At 54.9% G+C, this 19,635-nt stretch overlaps 1 protein-coding gene and 1 long non-coding RNA gene across 4 annotated transcripts in view; both read right to left on the bottom strand.

Annotated features, from left to right (window-relative positions):
• The window catches only part of LOC109385219 (uncharacterized), a 35,463-nt gene extending 30,336 nt beyond the window's left edge, over window positions 1-5,127 (bottom strand). The window contains exon 1 of one of the 2 annotated variants that reach the window (XR_002124575.1): window positions 5,048-5,127. This is a non-coding gene — a long non-coding RNA (uncharacterized LOC109385219). Of the gene's footprint in view, window positions 1-401; window positions 1,176-5,047 lie in introns of those variants that run through there. The other variant, XR_002124576.1, reaches the window with a different exon arrangement.
• Window positions 5,128-10,389: 5,262 nt separating this feature from the next.
• The window catches only part of SKOR1 (SKI family transcriptional corepressor 1), an 11,230-nt gene continuing 1,984 nt past the window's right edge, over window positions 10,390-19,635 (bottom strand). For both annotated transcript variants that reach the window (XM_019647268.1, XM_019647269.1), the window contains exons 2-9: window positions 16,936-19,147; window positions 15,751-15,841; window positions 14,731-14,838; window positions 14,120-14,191; window positions 12,671-12,745; window positions 12,332-12,406; window positions 11,754-11,819; window positions 10,390-11,204 (exon numbers count right to left, since the gene is read on the bottom strand). In XM_019647268.1, coding sequence (XP_019502813.1) covers window positions 11,110-11,204; window positions 11,754-11,819; window positions 12,332-12,406; window positions 12,671-12,745; window positions 14,120-14,191; window positions 14,731-14,838; window positions 15,751-15,841; window positions 16,936-19,137 — 2,784 coding nt within the window. In that variant the 5' untranslated portion in view covers window positions 19,138-19,147 and the 3' untranslated portion in view covers window positions 10,390-11,109. The remainder of the gene's footprint in view (window positions 11,205-11,753; window positions 11,820-12,331; window positions 12,407-12,670; window positions 12,746-14,119; window positions 14,192-14,730; window positions 14,839-15,750; window positions 15,842-16,935; window positions 19,148-19,635) is intronic.

The raw sequence follows: 19,635 nt of genomic DNA, 5'->3' as shown, positions 1-19,635 counted from the left end.
TTTTATTTAAGGATCCTAATTTCTGGATGTTTATTTTGGGGATTACAGTTGTGGCTTAAGCTACTTTAAGACACTGTAAGTTGAAGTCTTTCCTTCACTTGGCTGCTAAAGTTTAATTCAGTCTAATTATTTCATATAGCATCAACACGATAATAGTTTCATAATTTCTAGTATATTAAGCACTTAATATGTTGTGTCATTTGAAATCACATATTAAATTCAGCAAAGTACATTTTAATGAGAGTTAAGTGGTGTGAAAATATTAATACATCGCTGTGGTTCATCCTGGTGCTTGTATTTTGTAGGTCTGTGCCTAGTGCACAAATGCCTAGCTCACCAGGTAAGGGCAGCATTTAACTGCCTGAGGCTAGATGGGTTGTCTAACAAGCAAATATTCCTACCTTCTGCTATACAGCACTTTACAGTGGGATTTCTCACTGGGCCTCATGACCCTAGAAAGAAAGTAGGGAAAGCCTTATTTCTATTTTAGACATGAGGAAACTGAGGCTCATTGCTAGGACGTAAATATGGCCCTTCTTGGCTCGCCATTTGCAGTTTTTCTGTCAGTGTAACCTGGGGGATGAGTGATGACTGGACTCCAGGGCAGCAAGGATTTGGAGGTGTCACACTTGTCCTCCCACCCTGTAACCCCACATAGAGAAACTGGGATGCTGGTGGACTTTGTACTTGGACCTGGCAATTCTTTTTGCATGCTCTTTCAGAGCATACTTTCCAAACCCTAACCCTAAACATCTCATGCCCCTAGGCCATCCCGGGATTGCCAGGGGAAAGGGTCTTGAGCTAAATCACAGTGAACCCTTAAGATAGTAACAGCTTAAAATAATCATGCATCAATGGCAGGATTTACAGCAACAGAGAGAGATTTTAGAGAGAGCTTGCCAGGACCCCTTAAACTGTACTCCCGTATTCCATCTAGGTACAAAGTTAGCCCTTGGAGTCAGAGGTCCGAGAGCAAATTCCAGTTAGACTGACTAACAGTGTCACTTTACCTCTCTAGGCCTCGGTTTTCCCTGTCAGTAAAATAGGAATCATAAATTCCCCTGTGCTTATCTCTCAGAGACACTGAAATAAGGTAGAGAACATCAGAAGACCCTGTGTTGGGGGTGGCTGGTTAGAGCGCAGTGCTCATAACACCAAGGTTGCCAGTTCAATCCCCACATGGGCCACTGAGATGCGCCCTCCACAACTACATTGAAACAACTACTTGACTTGGAGCTGATATTTCTTGGGAAAACAATGTTGCCCAATAAAAAAAAAACAAAACAAAACAAAACAAAAAAAAACCCTCTGCGTTGATCTTAAAGGGCAAAGATTCATACTGAGCTGAGTGAACTGGAGTTCGTGAGTCTATGTGGAGTCCCTTCCCAGCAACATAGCTGCATTTTAACCAGGGCCTTCAGTAACTCAAACCCAAAGGATTAAAGACCTCTCGGTGAAAACAGTCCCTATGGTAGCTAGGAAAAGGGGAAAAAAAGAAAAGCTAAGGAGCTACTACAAAAGAAATTTCCACTGTAGCTAAGAAAGCCTTTGCAGTAGCTAACAAAAAAAGGAGCTGTTTTCACTTTTTAAAAAAGTTTTATCCAGATGGTTGCAAAATTAAGGAAAGAATAAGGAAGAGGCTATGGCTTGAGTATCTTTATACCTACCATGTACTTCCCACATGCCCAGGGCTAAACACTTCACATGAATCAGCTCCTCTAATGTGCTAGGGCCTTTCACATTCAATTCTGCATTTAATCTTCAAACAGCCCCCCTAAGCAGGCAGCACAGTCATGATCCTACAGGTGGGAAAATGGCCAGATATTTAAATTCCAGGCACAAATATGAGATCTGGGGGAGAATGAAAGGTGTGGCCTGGGCTGTGCGCCCTCTCCAAACACAAGCAGCATTAGCACGCCATTTCGGTTGGGCATCTGGGATGGATTAGAAATTATCTAACTATTGCAGGGGCCAAGCCAGGAGGCCAAGAGCTCCAGGCACACGGGGTTAGGAGGCTTGGAAGGAGAAACTCCCTCTGAGGGGTCTGCTGGCCACAGCTGACCCCGCCTCTTCCCTCAGGCCACTCTCTAAGCTATGGACACCCAGACCCTGTTTTGCCGCCCCACTCCCCCTCCCAGCCTTCTTTACTGGGAGGCAAAGGAGGAAACTCTGGACTCATTCACACTGAGGTGATTTAGGTGAGAGTACACTTGAAATGAGATGTTACAAGAACAAGGCTTAAGTCACGCATGAGCTGTTCAAAGGGACTGCTGGCAGCCTGCGGGGTGGGTCCTCCGTCACACCCAGGCCCCTCCAGCCGTGCTCTATGTCTGGGGCCTTTGGAGCTTCAGGGTCCAGCCTGTGAACTCAGCATGTCTCTGCCCTACAATCTAGGGCAACGCCTCCTGAAGCCACAAATGCCATTCACTCCTACGGTTTCCCAGCACAGAGAAGACTGAGCCTGCTTCTGTCCACATCCCTGCTTCTTCCTCCCTCTGGTGGGGCTGATGGGAGTCCCTGGCCCGTCTTACTTCAAATGAAATGATATACGAAAACACTCGGTGCTCTCTGGCTGTAAGGGAAATATTATCACTTCAGAGACTCCTAAGAGCTCATGTCTTCACTGACATTTTTTCACTATGAAACAGCCCAGTTCTTCATTGTTCAAAATTAATTAAAGCTGGTTCTGTTCTCTCCCACTCAGAGTAGTGGGAAGTACCACCTCAGACAGGATTAGGGGAACCACTTCTCATCTCTTGGGGTTCTGCAGCCCCAACATTTAGGGAAGACTGTCGGAACTCAGGCCACCTCAGGTCTGCAGAGTGGAGAGAAGCCAATAGCTCTGAGGAGCCAGGCGTCACCGCAGATCTGAGACTGCTGACACTGCCAGTCCTCCCTGGCACCCACACGCTCCTTCAGCGTCTGTCCCATCAGGGTCTATAGAGGCCTGGACTTCCCTGGAAATCATGATACCCTTAGTTCTCTCTCACTGGGTCCCTCCATGTGTCTCTTCTCAGCTTTATGCCACATAAAACCCATTTCCTCCACATTGAGTCTTCAGGCTCAGGGGCAAGTGTTGTATGGTTCAGCAGGTCCCAGACCCCAGGTCCACAACAGTCCCTGTGGACTGTCCCTGGGATCTTCATGCCCCAAGGATGACCAGCATGCCCCACTCTTCTAAAACATGAAACAGAAACAGTGTTGAATTTTTACATCTTGCTAATTACAATCTCAAAAAATGTCCTTCAGTTACCCAGTTACAAAAATCACAGCATGTCAAAGCTGAAAGATGTTAAAGATCATCTCTAGGGCAGTTTCCTTACTTTGCAGAAGACGAAAGACCAGAGAGGGCCTGGGAGTTTGCCAAGGTGACAAAGACAGCGCAGGGAGTCTTTGCAGGAACTACAACTCAGCTCTCTGAGCCACGAATGCTCAACAAGAAAAAGCAAACAACAAAAGCCCACCTCATGTCCCAGAAATGGTGAGCATCCTGGTCCATCTCCTGCTGGTTTCTGCAATAAGGCAGTTATGAACCCACCAGATGAACCTGTCACCGTGACACGTGTGCGCATCGACTGTGTCGAAAAGGCTCTCCTTTTAAATAAATGAATAAAAACGCGGATGCTAATTGAAGATTAGCATCATCTCCCATCAATGCTAATACGCTTTTTCATTATTTGCAATTCCCTTTTGTAAATCTGAGGGAAACATCATTGCCCAAATTAGCTCTTTTCGCTCAATAAAGGCCATATTAGCATTCTGAGGTTTGCATTTGCTTACTGCTTCTTTAGAGAGAGGTCAGAGGAGAAGTGAGGCAGCCTGCACCTGATTTCCATTTCACTAAAGACAGGTGGGAGGAGGGGGGCTCCAAAGTCCCCAGGAACCAGGTGGGGTGCTCTCTGGCTGTAGCTGAGTGGGTCCCTCCGCTCTCACAGCACACCAACTGCCTCCACAGTGACTTCCCATGAAGGACTGGCCCAGATGGGTGAAACTGACTCAGGTAGTGCCAAGGTTTTCCTCTGCCTGGTACTCTCTAATCCTATCCTCTCAGAGCTGCCTCCCTACCATCAAGTGACAGCTCTAATACCCTGTCTTCTCCTGCCACCTACTGAAGTGGCCTTCAATTTCCTACTCTCTGTCCCCCATGTTCTTTCTAGCCGGGCTCAGCGCTGAGAATGCTCTGCCTGGCTCCCTTACTGGAACGGAAGCTCCATTTCCACAGCAGCCCTAACCACCTGTTCAATCCTAACCACCTGTTCACCCCTGCAGGCCCCGCGCTGACACCACAGGTGCCGGATGTTTGGTGGCGGAATGAAGGCAGGAAGCAAGTTTGAGCGGATAAGGGTTTGGGAGTCTTGTCTAACAGGTAAATGGAAGCCACACTCCTGGTCCTAAATCTTATGGAGTTTCACTGTGAAAAGGAAAAGATCAGTCTTTGAAACTAGACTTGCATTGGAATCCCAACTTTTTTCACCACTGGCAGGATAATTGTGGCCTTGATGGTTTAACCTCCCAGAGCCTTAATTTCCTAACCCTGAAAATTGAGGGAGGGGTGGGTGTGGATGTGTGACACTGATTAGGTTAAGTGCCTGGCCCAGCGCTGGATCAAAGGGTAGTGACCTTTCCTACACGGCCACCACCCCCAAGTCACACTACGGAAAGCCTGGGCGCCAAAGTGGACCTCCTCCCTCTGCCCCTTGGCTTCAAGTGCAGGACGCTGGTCCTGAGAAGCCCAGGGGAAAGGCGGCGCGCCCTGCCCCATCCCCAGGCGGCGTCCGGCCTGGAGCCGCAGGCTTCGGCCGCTCCTGCCAGCCCCACCAGTTCACGGTCGGTGGTTCTAGCCCTTCCACGAGTCACGGGTCCCGGCGCGGGGACCGGCCCGACCAGTGGCTCACAACCGTTTCGGGATCCCAGATCAGATTTCTATGGGGACCTATAGGCACCACGGCCCTTCGCCCCGAATACGCACTTGTGCCGCGCACATGCTGCCCCGCGTAGTTTCCGGGGCACTGCGCCGCCGCTTTAGAGAGTAAGCGGGAGGACTTACCACTCCGCGTCTACCCCTGCTTGAGCGCGAGAGGCGCGCGGCAGCTCGCACCACGTGACCCAGCGTAACTACGGGCGCCGTCTGCAAGCAGCGCAGAGGTCGGGCGGGCAGAGGGCCAATTTCCCATGGTCCCTTAATTTGCATATAGAATGTAAGAAGGTTAGGGAGACAATTAGATTTAATGTGGACATAATTCCAAAGATGCAATTACAGTATGTATGATACAGAAGGTCATAACTTCTTGAATACTTTGGAATTTTGAAAAGTGCACAGTGTAATCACCATAACTATAAAAGATTAGATATTCCAGGCTTTATATACTTCCCAAGAAACCCTTACTGTTGTGCTCGCTTCGGCAGCACATATACTAAAATTGGAACGATACAGAGAAGATTAGCATGGCCCCTGCGCAAGGATGACACGCAAATTCGTGAAGCGTTCCATATTTTTGTACCCCTATGCAGAGTTTTCACCTTGATACAGACACTTCTCACCTACAGGTTCTATATTTTATTTGACACAAAGGAAACTAGTCCCAGGAGATGGAATAAAAAAAGGAGGCGCATAGTAAGATTCATCCGTTTGCCTTGCTTTTGCTATCTGGCCCTTGGACCCCCAGTCTTCCATCTTTTCCATCGTGCCTCTGCTTCCCTATACACTATCCTTGAGTTCTACGGTACATATAAGTTGCCAAAGTTGATTCATTTCGGATCCAAAACATAACAGGACCTTAGTGTTACGGTAAACATAAAATGATCTATAACAGGAACCTGCAACAAGACTGACTCCTAATGCTTCCTCTAAATCATCATCATCATCATCATCATCATTATCATCATCATCATACCCACTCCTTATTGAGCATCTACCAACTGTCATGGGCTTCACCAATATCTCATTTTAATATTCCCAACAGCCCTGCCCTGTGGGTGTTACTGTCACCATTTTGCAGACACAGGAGTAAAGCAACCTGGGTAAGATTATGTAACTAGTAAGTGGCTGCTGCAAGGCCTGACAAGATGTTTAAAGGCAAAGACCTTGAAAAGATCGGGCCCTGCCTCCAGGTAATTCAATTGCAAACAAAAAAAAATACACTCCTAACTAGTAAGATGAGAAGGAAAAAAACGTCCAACACAGTTCAGATTTCCTGTGATGACTTTGTCAATGTTTTTTAAAATATCAATTTCTTTTCAGGAGAAAAACATTGATGCATATGCTTTGCTGGTGCCTGAGCATGCTAGTAGTCAGCCTGGCGGTCCCTGCAGCCTCTGGAAGCCCAGTCAGTGGGCCTCCAGCGGTCGCATGGTTCCCAGGCTCTGTGCCTCCACAGCCAGGGCTGGCAGTCAGAGGTGGAGCCCTGGTGCCTCCCCGGGGCAGCGGCGGGTACTCTTCCCGCGGGCGTTCGGAGCAGCCGCGCGGCATTCCATCAGGGATCTATTTCTATTCTCTTCAGTGAAGGTGAAATGATCCTTTTCAGGTAACAGCTGAGAATAGGGGTCTGTGGGACCGCTCGTTGCGCCTCCTCCTAGGCTCACGGCCTCCAATGCATGGAGTTAGAGGACAATCTTTGGGAGTTTTTTCTTCCCCCCAACGATGCCTAGTTCTCCTTTGGAGGCCACTTGGGCAATTGGGTGAGTGGTTTTAAATGTGTCCTTCTGGGATGCCAAACAAGGAAACGACCAATGTGGGTGTGGCTCCCTCTCCTAAAGAAACTCTCGGCATGACCGTTGTCTAGGACCAGAAATAAGGCAAGACAGGCAATTCCTACCCTTGGAAAAGCCAGAGACCTGGATGACTCTCCTGGTTCTGCACAGTTCTGTGAAGCAGTTACCCGTTCCCCCGTCGTGTTATAGATGAGGAAGTTGAGGTACAGAGAGATTCAACAACTTGATCAATGTCACACAACTTGTCAGTGGCAGAGAAGGGACTGAGACTCCGGAAATCCGGCTGTAGAGTTTGTGCACTTAAACACTATGCACCTTCCGGTGTGGAGTGTAGGAGATAAGGCTGTTTAGGTTTAATGGAAAGAGCCTGTAGGCCCAGTTCTGCCTTTATTGGTGTTCTGAATTCAAAACGAGTCTCATTTATACAAAGTATCAAGACTATACTTTGATCAAGGTAGCTGGGAATAGGTGGACAGGTATGTGCCCAGTGACCTGGCAAAATGTGAAGGAATGAAGGAGCACCTTCTTTGGCAAGAAGTTGGAAGAGGAAGAAAGTTTTCCTATTCCAGGTGTCACTTACCTGACACCTGCCTCCCAACCCCCAAACTAATCCTATTGATGAAGGATCTTCTGAGCAGTAAGCCCGTGCTTAATTAACCTTATGCAAATGAGCTTCATTGCTTCCCAGTAGCTTTTGTCCCAAAGCACCTAAGGCTTCCTTCCCCCAGACATTTTCAGCATTTAGATGAACCACCAAGTTAGAACCCTTTCATCTGGACAACTCTTGAGCACCTGCGATGCACTGGGCCTTGTGATGGAGGTCACAAGGAAGAGCAAGATGTGGCCCCTGTTGCCAGGGTACTTATGGTCCCTACAGGAAATAGACACAACCAAGGATAACTCAGTGAGGTAACTGCCCTGTTAGCCTCATGAACCAACTGCCAGGGGAACACAGAGATTAGTCCCAGGAACCCAGGGAGGGGTCTTTCAGGTGTCTTTTGCCAACAGGTTACCGTGATTTACGGAGGAAATCGAGGTGGGGAGCGACCTACTGCTTTCTCCCAGGGGAGTGAGAAATCAAGCAACTTGATGTTATCTCCACCAGCGCCTCAGTTTCTCCCCCTGGATTTGCTGGGACAGGTGGAGATAGAGACCACCTCTCTCACCGCACCTCTCTCTGAGGGGACCTGGAGTTCCTCTGCTGAAAAAGGAGTGGGAGGTTACAGGCAAATGGTTTACCTGGTTCTTTACCCCCAGATCTCGGGCTCCAGAGCCAGACCTCCTATGAGTACCTACAGGGGTCGGGGGTGCGGAACCAAACATCCCCGAAAGAACTGCCAGGAGGACATTCTGTCCCCCACAGTCCGCTCCCAATTCCCCAAGCCCCACTTTTTCTCCCGAAGACAAGGCACCTTAGTCTGGCGCCTTCGAACGCTGGCTGTAATGCCTAAAATGTGTCGTAAGGTGGCAACGTTGTGGCGAGAAATAGACTTTAAAAATCCTGGGATGTTTTTTTTTCCCAAAGCATATTTTCCCTATTAATGTTTCATTTAACTTAATTAGAATCTGGTAAACTAATTAAAGTAGCTGCGAGCCCCGCAATCGGCAATAATTCGTATAATTATTGATAATTACATCCATACCAATCGTTTGGTTATTAACGTTTGGGGGAGAACAAACCACTTCTGAAGGGACACGCAGCCCAGGAGGGTTTTTGCGACAGTTTTCTGGATCGGATCCGCCTACACCTCCAGTCCTCAGAGATTCTGGTCCAGATGGGGCGCCCTTTCCGGCAAGTCCCAGCTGCTATGGCTTTTTTCTCTACTTTGGGGAATTCAGAAAAGAAAGGTGAAAAGGAGTACTTGGTAGGCTCCTGTGTGGGGGCCGCAGCCACGGAACTTCCTGCCTGCGTAGTAACTTTTCGCATTTTACTAAGAAGGAAAGCGCGGCTTCCAAAGGTGCAGTGACGCAGGGAGAAAGGCGCGTGCACTTTCCCACAGCCGCGCTGCCCCGCCCTGTCCCAGCTCCGCGTGCCTCCCGCACGTCCTGGGGACGCAAGTCACTTTTTCTCTGAACACCAATTTCACCTTTGGTACAGTGGAAACTGATCTGGTCCGTTCGGCCCATAGGAAATGTTCCTGGTCCCTGAAGAGTCCTTAGGGGAAGATCGTGGGTCCGGAGGCCACTTCATCCCTCCCCGACGCCTCACCGTTTACCCGGCGCTCTCACTGCCATTCTCTCTCTCCTGTCCCTTCTGTCTGTAGCCCTCAGAATATCCCGCGGCTTGAGGACACCGAGGCCCAGCGCAGGGTACCTTGGAGACTGGCTTCTTGTCTTGACCGCGTGGTCGAGTTCTAGGCCTGCACTCCTTCTGGGTGGGCCGGAGCGCGCACCCTGCCCGCCGGCTCTGTCTCAGGCCTTCTAGACAACTCGCCACCAAATTTCTCGGCCCGAGGTGCTCCCCTGAAGGCGCAGGACTGCACGCCCGCCTCCAGGGTCTGCAAGTCAGGCGCCCTTCACCACCCCGAGACGGACGCTCGGGGAGAGCCCGGGTCTATCTGGAGGGCGGGGTCCTCTGGGCGCTGGTCTCAGCCGCAGACCGCTGCGGCTCTGCGCGCTTACCTCCTGGAGGGCTGCCACACGCCGCGGGGAGAGGGGCCTGAATGTTCTACAGAGGCAGACACGGAGGCCTCGGAAGTGCAAAAGGCGCCACACTAAAGCCCTGCTAGTCAGCCGAGGAGGTGAAACTGGTAGCCAGAGCTGCATGATTCCCACTCCACCCACGCTTTCCTCCTCACCCCACCCCAAAAAGTGCGCTGCAGTTTCCATCCTTTACCCGTAGCCCCACCAGCAGGTGCACTGTAGAAACTGAGGCCGACAGGCGGCCCGCGGCCATTTGAGGCCGCAGCAACCGTAGCCCGGGTACCCCACCAATACCCGTAGGGACCTGGCGAGAGCAGCGACCCGGACACCTGCGACGGGCGGACTTGACCCTAAACCTAGGGCTCCAGCACGTCTGCAAACCCACTCAGAGTAACATGGACGCAATGTTAAACTTCGCCAGAGCTCCTCCTTTCCTTGTGGTAGCGGCTGGGCAAGTGAGAAGGAGTCTGTGCCCCAGCGTCCAGTCTCGCGCTGCCATTCCAGGCCCGCCCCGCCCAGGCCCATCCTGCTTACTTCTCGCTTCCCTCCCCGGGCCCCAGAGCTCCAAGGCCAGGCCCGCGGAGTCCGAGCATCCCGGCAATTCTGGTTGAACGTGGGATTCCGGGCAGCGCACGGTCTCTCAGAGACCTAGGGGTGACTTCCCCGATGAGACAGGCGTACAAAGGGTACAAAGAAACTCTGTCGTCCCCCGAGAGCTCTCGAGGGAAAAGTCAGAGACCAGGGCGCCAGGAACCAGGCCGTAGTAGTCCTTTTTATCCGGTGCGGGTCCCAAGTGAGGGTCCTAAACGTGGGGAGGAGCTGGCCGCGGGGGGGGGGCGGGGGAGGCAAGAGGGTGTGTTTGATGGACTGGTGGAGAGGTCAGGCGTTCGCTACTGCCCACCTGAGCCGGCGCGATCCTCATTCCGGGCGCCCCAGAACTCGTGCTACGGTCCTCACGCACCACCTGTTGCGCAGCCCTCAGCCTGCCTCCGCCCACCATCTCCCTCCAACTCCCACCTCCACGTACCCAGGAAGTGACAGGTTTTTCTTTTTATTAAAAACAAAACAAAAGTCACGGATACAGGGTGGTCTCCCCAAACAGGCTCAAGGTGGTCTCCATCTCGTGAGTCAGTTGTCGCCCTTCTTAAAGTGCTGTTACATCAAGAGGTTACAACAAAAAATAAACAAAGCAAAACCCAAAAGGGACTGCAAAACAGGACAGGAAGTAGGTCCAGGAGAAGGAAGCAAAATTAACTTACACCATAAATAAATTAAAGTGAACCCAATACTGAACCAAGAGACTCACAGTACACTTATATCCATTGCACATAGCCACTTTGTCATTAGGAACAAGTTTCAGAAGTGGACAGGACGGGGAGCGCAGGGCCAGAGCCAGCGAAGCTGCTACACTGTAATCACAAATTGGGGGTACGAGGCTGTTCCGCGGGGGAGAGGCCCCCCTCTCCCCTTTCTTACTCCCTTCTGTCCAATTAACCCCATTAGGTCCGATGCCCTGGAGTTCAACCGAGGGGCGAAGTGGTATTTACACTTGGAAACAGAGATGGGGCCCTGGGCTCGGGCGCCTGGAAGGGGGCGGGAAAGGCCGAGGCGCCCGAGAGGAGGGCGGGCGGGAGGCCGTATTTACATCGGTCCGGTCCGAATGGCTTGTTCCTCGCTCTCGGCCGCCGCGGCCGCGGGTATTTACAAGAAGAGAGCAGCATGGCTTGAGGGCGCGTGGGCGCGGCGGGGCCGGCCCTAGGGCAACAGCGGGGGCTTGAAAGAGCAGTTGCCAGTGCAGTGGCGGGGCGTCAGCATCTTGCAGGAGAAGTGGTGCAGGGCGTCGTGGGCTTCTAGAGAGACAGGCGGGCGGGCCACGTTGGATGCCTCGCCTGCCTGGCTTCGCCGGCGCTGTCCACCCGTCCCCTTCCCCCTGCACGCCGGGGTCACACCCACCCGATTCTGGCTCAGGGGTTCTCAAGCCAGCAAATCAGAAGAAGGTAGGAGGGTAGGAGAAAGATCCTGGCGATTCAGAACTACTGCTCTGGTTCAATAGCCCCATTTTACAGAAGAGGAAACCGTGGCACAGAAAGGGAGGTCAATCTGCCCAAGACCAGATTTGGAGCCAAAGGGCAGGTTTCCCAATGCCCACAGCCCAACGGGCTCTTTCTCTCTATCCCACCGTTTTAGAAACATTTCCCCATTAAATTAAAAGATCCTATTTCCCTCCTCTCAGCTTCTGATCCATGTAGACCTGGCCTTCCCCTCTCACTAGCCCCGCCATTCATTCGTTCGTTCGTTCGTTCATTCGTTCATTCATTCATTCACTCGATCGTTCATTCATTTGCTGGCACAGCCAGCATTTGGCACCCCTCCTTATCTTTGTTCTCCGGCTTCCGCACCTTTTAACTTCTGCTGGATGGCATAGCGCGCCTTCCGCTCTTGGTCGAGTTCGTTACACAAAGTGTCTGGAAGACATGGGGGAGGGGCCGGTGAGGAAATGAGACCACCCTCAGGCCGGCCCGGGTCACAGCACGGGCCTCACCCTCTCCCCGGTTCTCACCCCCTCTCAAAAACAAGTCCAGGGACGGAAGGAGGGGGCATCAACGCTCCAAACTGCAGCCTGGCGGAGGGAGGAAATGGCCTGGGATGGCGCTTAAAGGCAGACGGATCTAACCAAAATTAAAGCAAACTTAGGCATTACTTCCCAGGTAATTTTACGCCTCGATTTTTAATTTAGAAACCATGGAAATTGCCGCGATAAGAAGTTCAATCACTCCATGTAATGATGCCTGCAAGCCGTTTGCTGGGCTCGCTTGACATTCTGAGGCTAATCAGAGTATACAAAGGATATTAAATAAAAAAAATAATTGTTAAATTACCTTCAATTTAAATCCAAATGACTGAGCCAACATTGCGGCTCCTGCCAGACGAGAGGCAGTTACGGCCCGTGCACGCGCTCACCTGACTCCCGTCTTACCTCTGACAATTTGCAGCTGTTGCACCATTTCTTCTCGATAAGCCAATTCCCTCTTCATTTGATCCTGAAAATTATCTGTGCAAATTGATTAAGTGAGAGCTGTTACGCACAGCCCCCTCCCTCGGCCCTATTTCCCCACTCTCCATCCCCAACCCCACCCCCTCAGTCTTTGGCCTGGCGGGAAACCCCAGGAAAGGAGGGTTCTCCAGATTCTGCAGGGCACGCAGGTCAGCTGCGTACATTGGGGTCCCGAAACGAGGCCGAGCCTGGGTGAAGGAGGTTCTGGCGATGAGATGGAGTGGGAATGGGGTCAGGTGAGGAGGGTCGGGATGGCGGTACCTTTGAGACTCTGAAATTCTCGCTCCAGCTTCTTGCGGAGCTCCATTTGCTCCAGGAGCAGTTTTTGCAATTCTTCTGTGAAGGGGCGAAAATGGGAGGTAGGGAAGACGATGTGCAGGACTCAAGAGGCCCAGAGGCACCCAGATCCTGCCCTGGCCAATAGCCCTGAGATAGGAGTCCCCGCCAGTGGGACCGGTAGGTAGAGGCACTCAGTTTTCTCATTTGCTTCCAAAGGAGTTGGGCAAGGAGAAGGGGCTAGGAGATAGATTGCCCCAGAGAATCAAATTCAGGATGGTAGAATGTATGTTCAACATCTAGGCCCTGGCTTAAGGCGCTAACCAGTGTGGCATCTGCTTTAGTTATTCCTAACTTCCTAACCTAGAGGCTGGCGCAGGAAGGCTCGATTTACCCCTTCAAAAGACAGGCCTAATCCCTCCCTTCAATTATACAGAGCAGGGGGAACCTGGTCAAAGGCTTGGCTCCCCGCCCTGGAAAAATACATACACTCACAACAGTTTTCAATTCCAGGCGGTCCCCAGACCTTAAATCCATGCTAAGAACACTCATATAAAGCACCAATGATTTTGAAGGTAATTGCATATCCTGTAAAATCTGTAACTACGCAGAGTGAAAGACCACCGGTGCTTTTCTCTCTCCCCACACCAATTTGTAAGCCCTAGGCTGGTTTGGGGGAGAGGGGAGCAGGTAGGTGTGGAAAGCCCTGCTAGTGACCTCAGAAACCAGTTCCAAAGAAGTGGCAAGGGGCTGCCCTGACCATGGAACTATTGGTATCTGGGTCCTCTCCATGGGGACTCTGAGAAATCCTTCCCTAGAAGGTGTTCAGGAAACACACAAAAACTGGGAGATAAAGGAGCAAAGTGAGGTTAGAGGCTGCCTTCCTTTGCGCCTCAAGTCACACTCTCCCCCTTGCAGACTGAGCAACAACCCCAGGATCCTATTCTGCAAACAAGCAGCATCCTCATCCCTTTTAGGGTGGGGTGGGTGGTTATGCATTAATTCCAGGAAAAAATTAACCTCTCAGGCATTCCTAAAGTAAATGCCTCCTAGGAATCTTGCTATTCAGAAAGTCATGATTTTCAGTGACTTTGGGAGACCTAGATTGTCCTGTCTGATGGTCCACATACATCAAGTTCTGAGGATCACTACTCATTTCTCTTTCTCACTGGGCTATTCAGGCAGGCCAGGCCTTGGCAACCCAAACTTCCAATGAAACTCTGGGCTTTGGCTCCCTCTAGCCACCTCATACCCACATGTACACCTCTATGTCAGGATAATGTGTCCAAGGGGTTATCCTTTCTACTCAGTGAAAACCCATTCCCCAAGAGCCCTGTCTTCTCACACTCATTCCTACAGGAATAACACCCCTCTACAAGAAGGGACCATCTCCCCCAAGCACAGTGTAGCCCCATTTCACAGATTTAACCTCACCTCTGGCCAGGTTCTCGATATCTTTCTCCACTAGCTGAGTTCCTGTGACATCCAGGGTGAGCCCATCTTCACCTGGGATACAAGGGCAGGTAAGAGGGATTCTGTCCTGGGAGAGGCCTTGGGAGGGGAGAAGTGAGCTCCCTGGAACTGCACTAAGTCAGGGACCTACTCCACACCCTGTGCCTTTAGAGGAAACAGTTACAGGCATCCAGTACTACCCAGCTTCCAAGCTATCAGTTTAGGGGTGTAGCCATCATTTTACAGATTGACCCACTGTAGGAGAGTGCACCCAGGGAAGGCAGGCTATCTTCGGGCAGGAAGTGCCCTTTTGCCAGTTTTATGTGGGTGATGGTGTCCCTCATTTCCTTGATATGCCCTCTTCTCTTACCCGGAAGAGCCCCAAACCCACCAAAGAGGTAAGCAACTCAGTAAACTTGTCCTGCACCTTGCCCGCGCTGTTTATAAATATTTATCTGCCAGCTGCAGGAAAAGACCGGCAGCCGCTTATGCTTGACAGAAACTCTTCCTCACAAGCCGAAGCTGGTGGGAAACTGGGTGACCTGGGCTCTAGCTCACGACTGAGGGTGGTGCACGAGGGTCCTAGGGCTCACCTCGGTCTGTATTTGCAGGACTTGGCTGGGAGATACTCCTTTGGTCTGGATAGGATTTCCTCGTTTCCAAATCGTCGGCGGTCGAATGATTGTCTTCCTTATCTGGTTCTTAAAGGCAATAAACCGAGTTTCAAGGAGAGGCAAAGAAACCGTGACCCCAATACGGCCAGAGCTGCCGCGGTCGGGGCGCCGGAGCCCTAATTAAAAGCGTCGTGGCTGCCGCTGTTCCCGGCTGTGCGCCTGGGCTCGCACCCTCAGGCTTTGGGCCGGGCACCCCCTCCCCCGCGCGCGGTCTGCTCTTCTCAGGCTCCACGCCTCCTCCCCAGCCCCTTGGAAAAGAGCAATACAAGCAGCCAGGCCCACCAGGGACGAGCGACCTACATCGCGAGCAGATACTGGGGCACCGCCAGCGCGCGTCGCCGCTGGGTCTGCCTGCACCGCTCCCGCCGAGAACGCGGCCCAGGTGACCACGGGGAGGAAGCTGCGCTCCTGGGCTCTGCCTGCCCGTGTTCCCGAGGCTTTCAACCCTTCCTCGGTGACCCACCGGGTCCCGCGCGCACGTGCAGGGCTCCCCCACCCGCGTTGGGCCTCAGCGACCACAGAGCTTCAGGGGTACCCAAGCGCACCGCCAAGCGCCCCATCATCCGCCGGACCCGGACTGACTATGGGGGACCTCGCGGCCGAAAACACGTGCTGAATAAATGAGAGGACTTGAAAGGGGCGCCAGGCGTGGTTTTAAGAGGGTTTCACCTCATGTATGAGGTGTACACGAGCGTTTGTTTGTGTGCTGGAGAGGGCGGCTTGTTGCTGAGTAACCGAACGATGGAAGTTGTTGGTACTTCTCGCCTAGCTTCCTTTTTTCTCTCCATAGTTTTTCTTTCCCTCTCCCTCTTCCCCTCGCTTTCTCCGCCTCTTTCTCCTCTCGTCTTCTTTCGAAGGCTTCCCCTGGCCCCGGCCCTCTGCCTGCGGTCCCCCCATCATATTGGCCAGCGACCTCCACAGGGGAGCTGGGGGCGTTACCGTGGGCCTCCGGGGTGCAGAGGTAGGAGGCCGCTGGCCCCAGCGCCGCCGCCGCGCTCTTCACGTGCTCGTCCCGCTCGGGCGCGTACACCTGCGTCGGCCGAGAAATGACAGGCGGTTAAGGGGACGCTTGGCGGCGGCTGCGAGCCGCTTAACCTTGCGCGGCGGCCGGGAGGGAAAGCTGAGGAGGTGGTGGAGGTCGGCCCGCCCGTGGGACTGGAGCGCCTCGGGCCGCGGTGACGCATACCGCTCAGCCTCGCGCCCTCGGAGGCTGCATGACTGTTGCAGATTCAGGGTAATTATTAGCGCCCTCGAGAAAATTATCCGACACACAAAGCGGTTCCCAAACCAAGGGCCGTTCAAAGCCGCCCCCGCCCTCTTCGCCCACCTCCTTTTCGGCATTTCCCCTCCCTCCCGCGCCGGGTCCCCGGCATAAATGACGCCTTTCGCATCAGGCTAACGATTCGTGTTTTAATGGACCGAATGGAAATGTACAAGTGTGCACACCCGCTTTCAAATAGCCAACAATTCCGGCTTAGCTGCAACCCCCCCCCACCCGAACCCGCCGCCCCGACAACCAGAGAACCCCTTTCCCTCCCCGCACACGGTCTCGACAGCTTCCCACCACGAACCCTCAAGGTGGGATTCGAAGAGTCGGACAACTATGAGTTGGGGCGGAAGACGATTCCGGGGACCTGGTACTTCAGTGGCCCGGCTTGGGGGAGAGGCCGCCCTTTCCTTACTCGCTGCTCTTCCCCGGGGCTCTGATACCCATCCGGGCGTGCGTGCTACCGACCCGGCTTCACGAGCGCTTTTCTCTGGCTTTGGGTCCCTCTCTGTCCTCTGCTTTCTTCCTCCAGGCCCCTTTGCTTTCTCTCTTTCTGCCTCTATGTGGCTGACGGTCTCTGCCTGCCTCCTCCTGACTCCCATCAATGAAAACTGCACACACATTTCTCAGGCTTGCCCCCCCGGATCTTCCGAAACCCACAGCCATGGGTCCCAGCGAGCCCAGCTCCACAGCGCTCCGGAGGCTGGGCCTACCCAGACAGCACTCCGGGCCTGCGGCTCGAACGCCTGCTCAAAACAAAATTTCCGTTCCCCGCCGGGCCAGGGCCGGCCCCACATCCCGGCGATGTGGAGGGGTAACCAGGGAGATGCCACCAACGGGGCGGGCGCGGGGCTCACCTTGGCCGGCGCGGGGCCCCCCAGCGGCCCGCAAGGCTCTCGCAGCTCATAGCCGCCGCTCGGCGGGCTCCTTTCAGGTCTCCGCACCACGTCATCGGCCGCCAGGTCCCCAAATGCGGACCGGCTGGCTGCGGGTAGCCCAGGGCGGCGCCGGGGGCGAGGGCTACCTCCGCCGGGAGAGTCTGTGGGGCAGTCGGGGCCCGAGGAGGTGGTAGACGGGGGTCCGGCGTGCTGGTCGCCGTCCGGGCCGCCTCCTGTGCTGGGCGCGCCGGTCGCGCCAGGCTCGGCCTCATCTGGTGCGCCTTCGTCGTCGGGGAAGCGGTTGGACTCCACATCCACCTCCGGCTCGTCCGCAGTGTCCACGTCGGGCGAGGCGGAGTGGTAGCTGGAGCTGCCTTCGCTCAGAAAGTCGGGACTCACGTAGCCGCCGCCGGCCCCCGCGCCCGGGCCCGGCCCCCGAGCGGGCCCCGCGCCGTAAGCGTCGCGGGCGCTACCGTAGAGTTTGGCAATGCTCTCGGTGTCTTTGACCACCGGCCGGAAGGCCGACACGTAGGAGCCTTTGCGTGCGGGCGGCGGCGGCGGCGGGGGCAGTGGGGCCAGGGGCGGCGGCAGCGCCTCGTCCGCACCGTCCTCGTCCAGCGGCCCGCGGGACAGCACGCTCGGGCAGCGCTCCTCTGCGCCCAATCCGCCTTCCTTGGCCGGCTCCGCACAGTCCAGGGGCTCGGGGCCGCCGCCACCCGCAGCAGCAGCCGCGGCTGCCGCTGCCGCCGCCACAGCGGCCGCCACGGCCTTGGCTTGGCTTTGCGCAGCTGGATAGGGCGGCACCGGGAGGCTGCCTGCCGCTGGCCAGAACATGGGAAACGTCGGGTACACAGTGGCTGCGGCGGCCGCTGCAGCCACGGCCGCAGCGTCCTTGGCTGCTCCCGAGGGTTGGTGACCCCAGAACATGGCGCCACCGCCCGGGCCAGCCCCGGCACCCGGCGGCAGGTGGCCGGTTCCTGGGCCGCCCGCGCCTCCGCCAGTGCCCGCGCCCCCGCTGCTCCCGTTGCCTGGGCCGCCCTTGGGTTCTCCCGCGCCTAACACCGGGTCGTCCTTTTTGGGGCAGAGGCCGAAGGCCGTGGGGAAGCCGTAGGGATGAGGAAACAGAGGCGGGGGCAGCTTCTGCAAGAGGCCAAAGCCCTTGCTGGGCACTGGGATCACTGGGTAGCTACGTACGCCGGCGCCACCACCAGGCCCTCCAGGGCCCGCAGGGCCGACGGCTCCAGCTGCCAGACCAAGTCCTCGCTGCGGGTGGGGAGGAGGCGGCCCAGGAGGCCCGGCGGCCTCATCTTCACCACAACGCAGGCTTTTGTGGGGCGGCGGGCCTGGGGCCATCTCTGCGCCGCACCCCGGGCCTCCCCCGCCGCCGCCGCCAGCACCACCTTTCCCTTGCCCACCTGACCCTCCATTAGCGCTACTGCCGCCTCCTCCTTGCAGCGAGAAGGTCCGCTTACGCGTGCCGCCATTGAACATGGCCTTGACGTCCTCCCAAGCGTGGCTCAGTTCGTCTGTGGCCGACTTGTCACTGAGTTTAAGATGACGGCGCCACGAGTTGAAGTTGGCGGCGTCAGGCTGCGTATACTTGGCGTCGGGTGTGCGGTGCGAGTGGAAAATGAACTTGTTAGGCGAGAAGTACATGCTGCAATAGCCGCACTTGATGCACTTGGCACGCGAGCTGTTGTAACGCGCGGGGATGAAACTGCCACGCGAGCCCCACGCGCACTCATGCACCACATCGAAGGCGAAGTTCTCGGGCAGCTTGGGTGGCTTGTGCTCGCCGAGGAACGACTTGCACAGGCGTTCGGCCTCGCGCTTGGTGATCATGCCGCAGCGGCGGGACGAGATGGGCATGGCCCCTGCCCGACGCAGAATCTCCAGCTGCACTGGCGTACACTGCACGCACGTGATGCCCAGGGCCACGCGGCGGTTGTGGATCTCATTGTAGCTGTAGTTCTTGAGGAGGGTGTTGGAGATCTGCGCCAGGCACAGGCGCTCCTGGCCGTCGATGACCAGGGACACAATAGGCACCCCGTACAGAGATGTCTCGCCCACCTGGTTGGGTTTGAGAGCGCTGGAGCCCGAGTAGGGCTGCAGCTCTTGCTTCGAGTTGGGCGAGGAGTTGCCCTCGCGCCCCGGCCCCAGCTGAGTGGTGAGAGCCTCCATGCCGCCGCTCCTGCGAAACAGAGAAAGCAGAGAGCAGATGAGCCATTTTCAGCGCCGCCGCGGCTCAGGCCCGCCCAGCGGGGCGCGCCGAGTGGGGCGCACAGGGGAACCTTGGCAATGGGGAGTCCAAGCTCATTCGCCCCCTGGACGGGCGCCTTTTGTTATTCAGACGCGTGCTGGCGCCGGAACAAAAGCCCCCGGGGTTTGGGGGAGGAGAAGGGGTAATTGAGACCTCAGGAATGCCCCGGCAGCTAGGATCGCAATCCTGTTATCGGAATGGGAAATGAAGCCCAGAGACGGAGAGTGACTTGCCCAAGGCCACACAGCAAAGACATTGCCGAAACCAGGCTTCCCGGCACAGAGATCCGTGCGCCTTCGGCCACCCTCGCAGCCTGCCCTACCCGCCCAGGTCCTGAAGCCCGGACTTCGGGGACCAGCCGCCCCTCTGCTCAGTCGCGCATGCACGCGGGCGGGCGGGGGCAGCGAAAGGAGGGGTGG

The sequence above is a fragment of the Hipposideros armiger genome, unplaced genomic scaffold (genome assembly GCF_001890085.2).
Source record: "Hipposideros armiger isolate ML-2016 unplaced genomic scaffold, ASM189008v1 scaffold_110, whole genome shotgun sequence".
NCBI lineage: Eukaryota > Metazoa > Chordata > Mammalia > Chiroptera > Hipposideridae > Hipposideros > Hipposideros armiger.
This window is presented reverse-complemented; position numbering and strand designations above follow the sequence as displayed.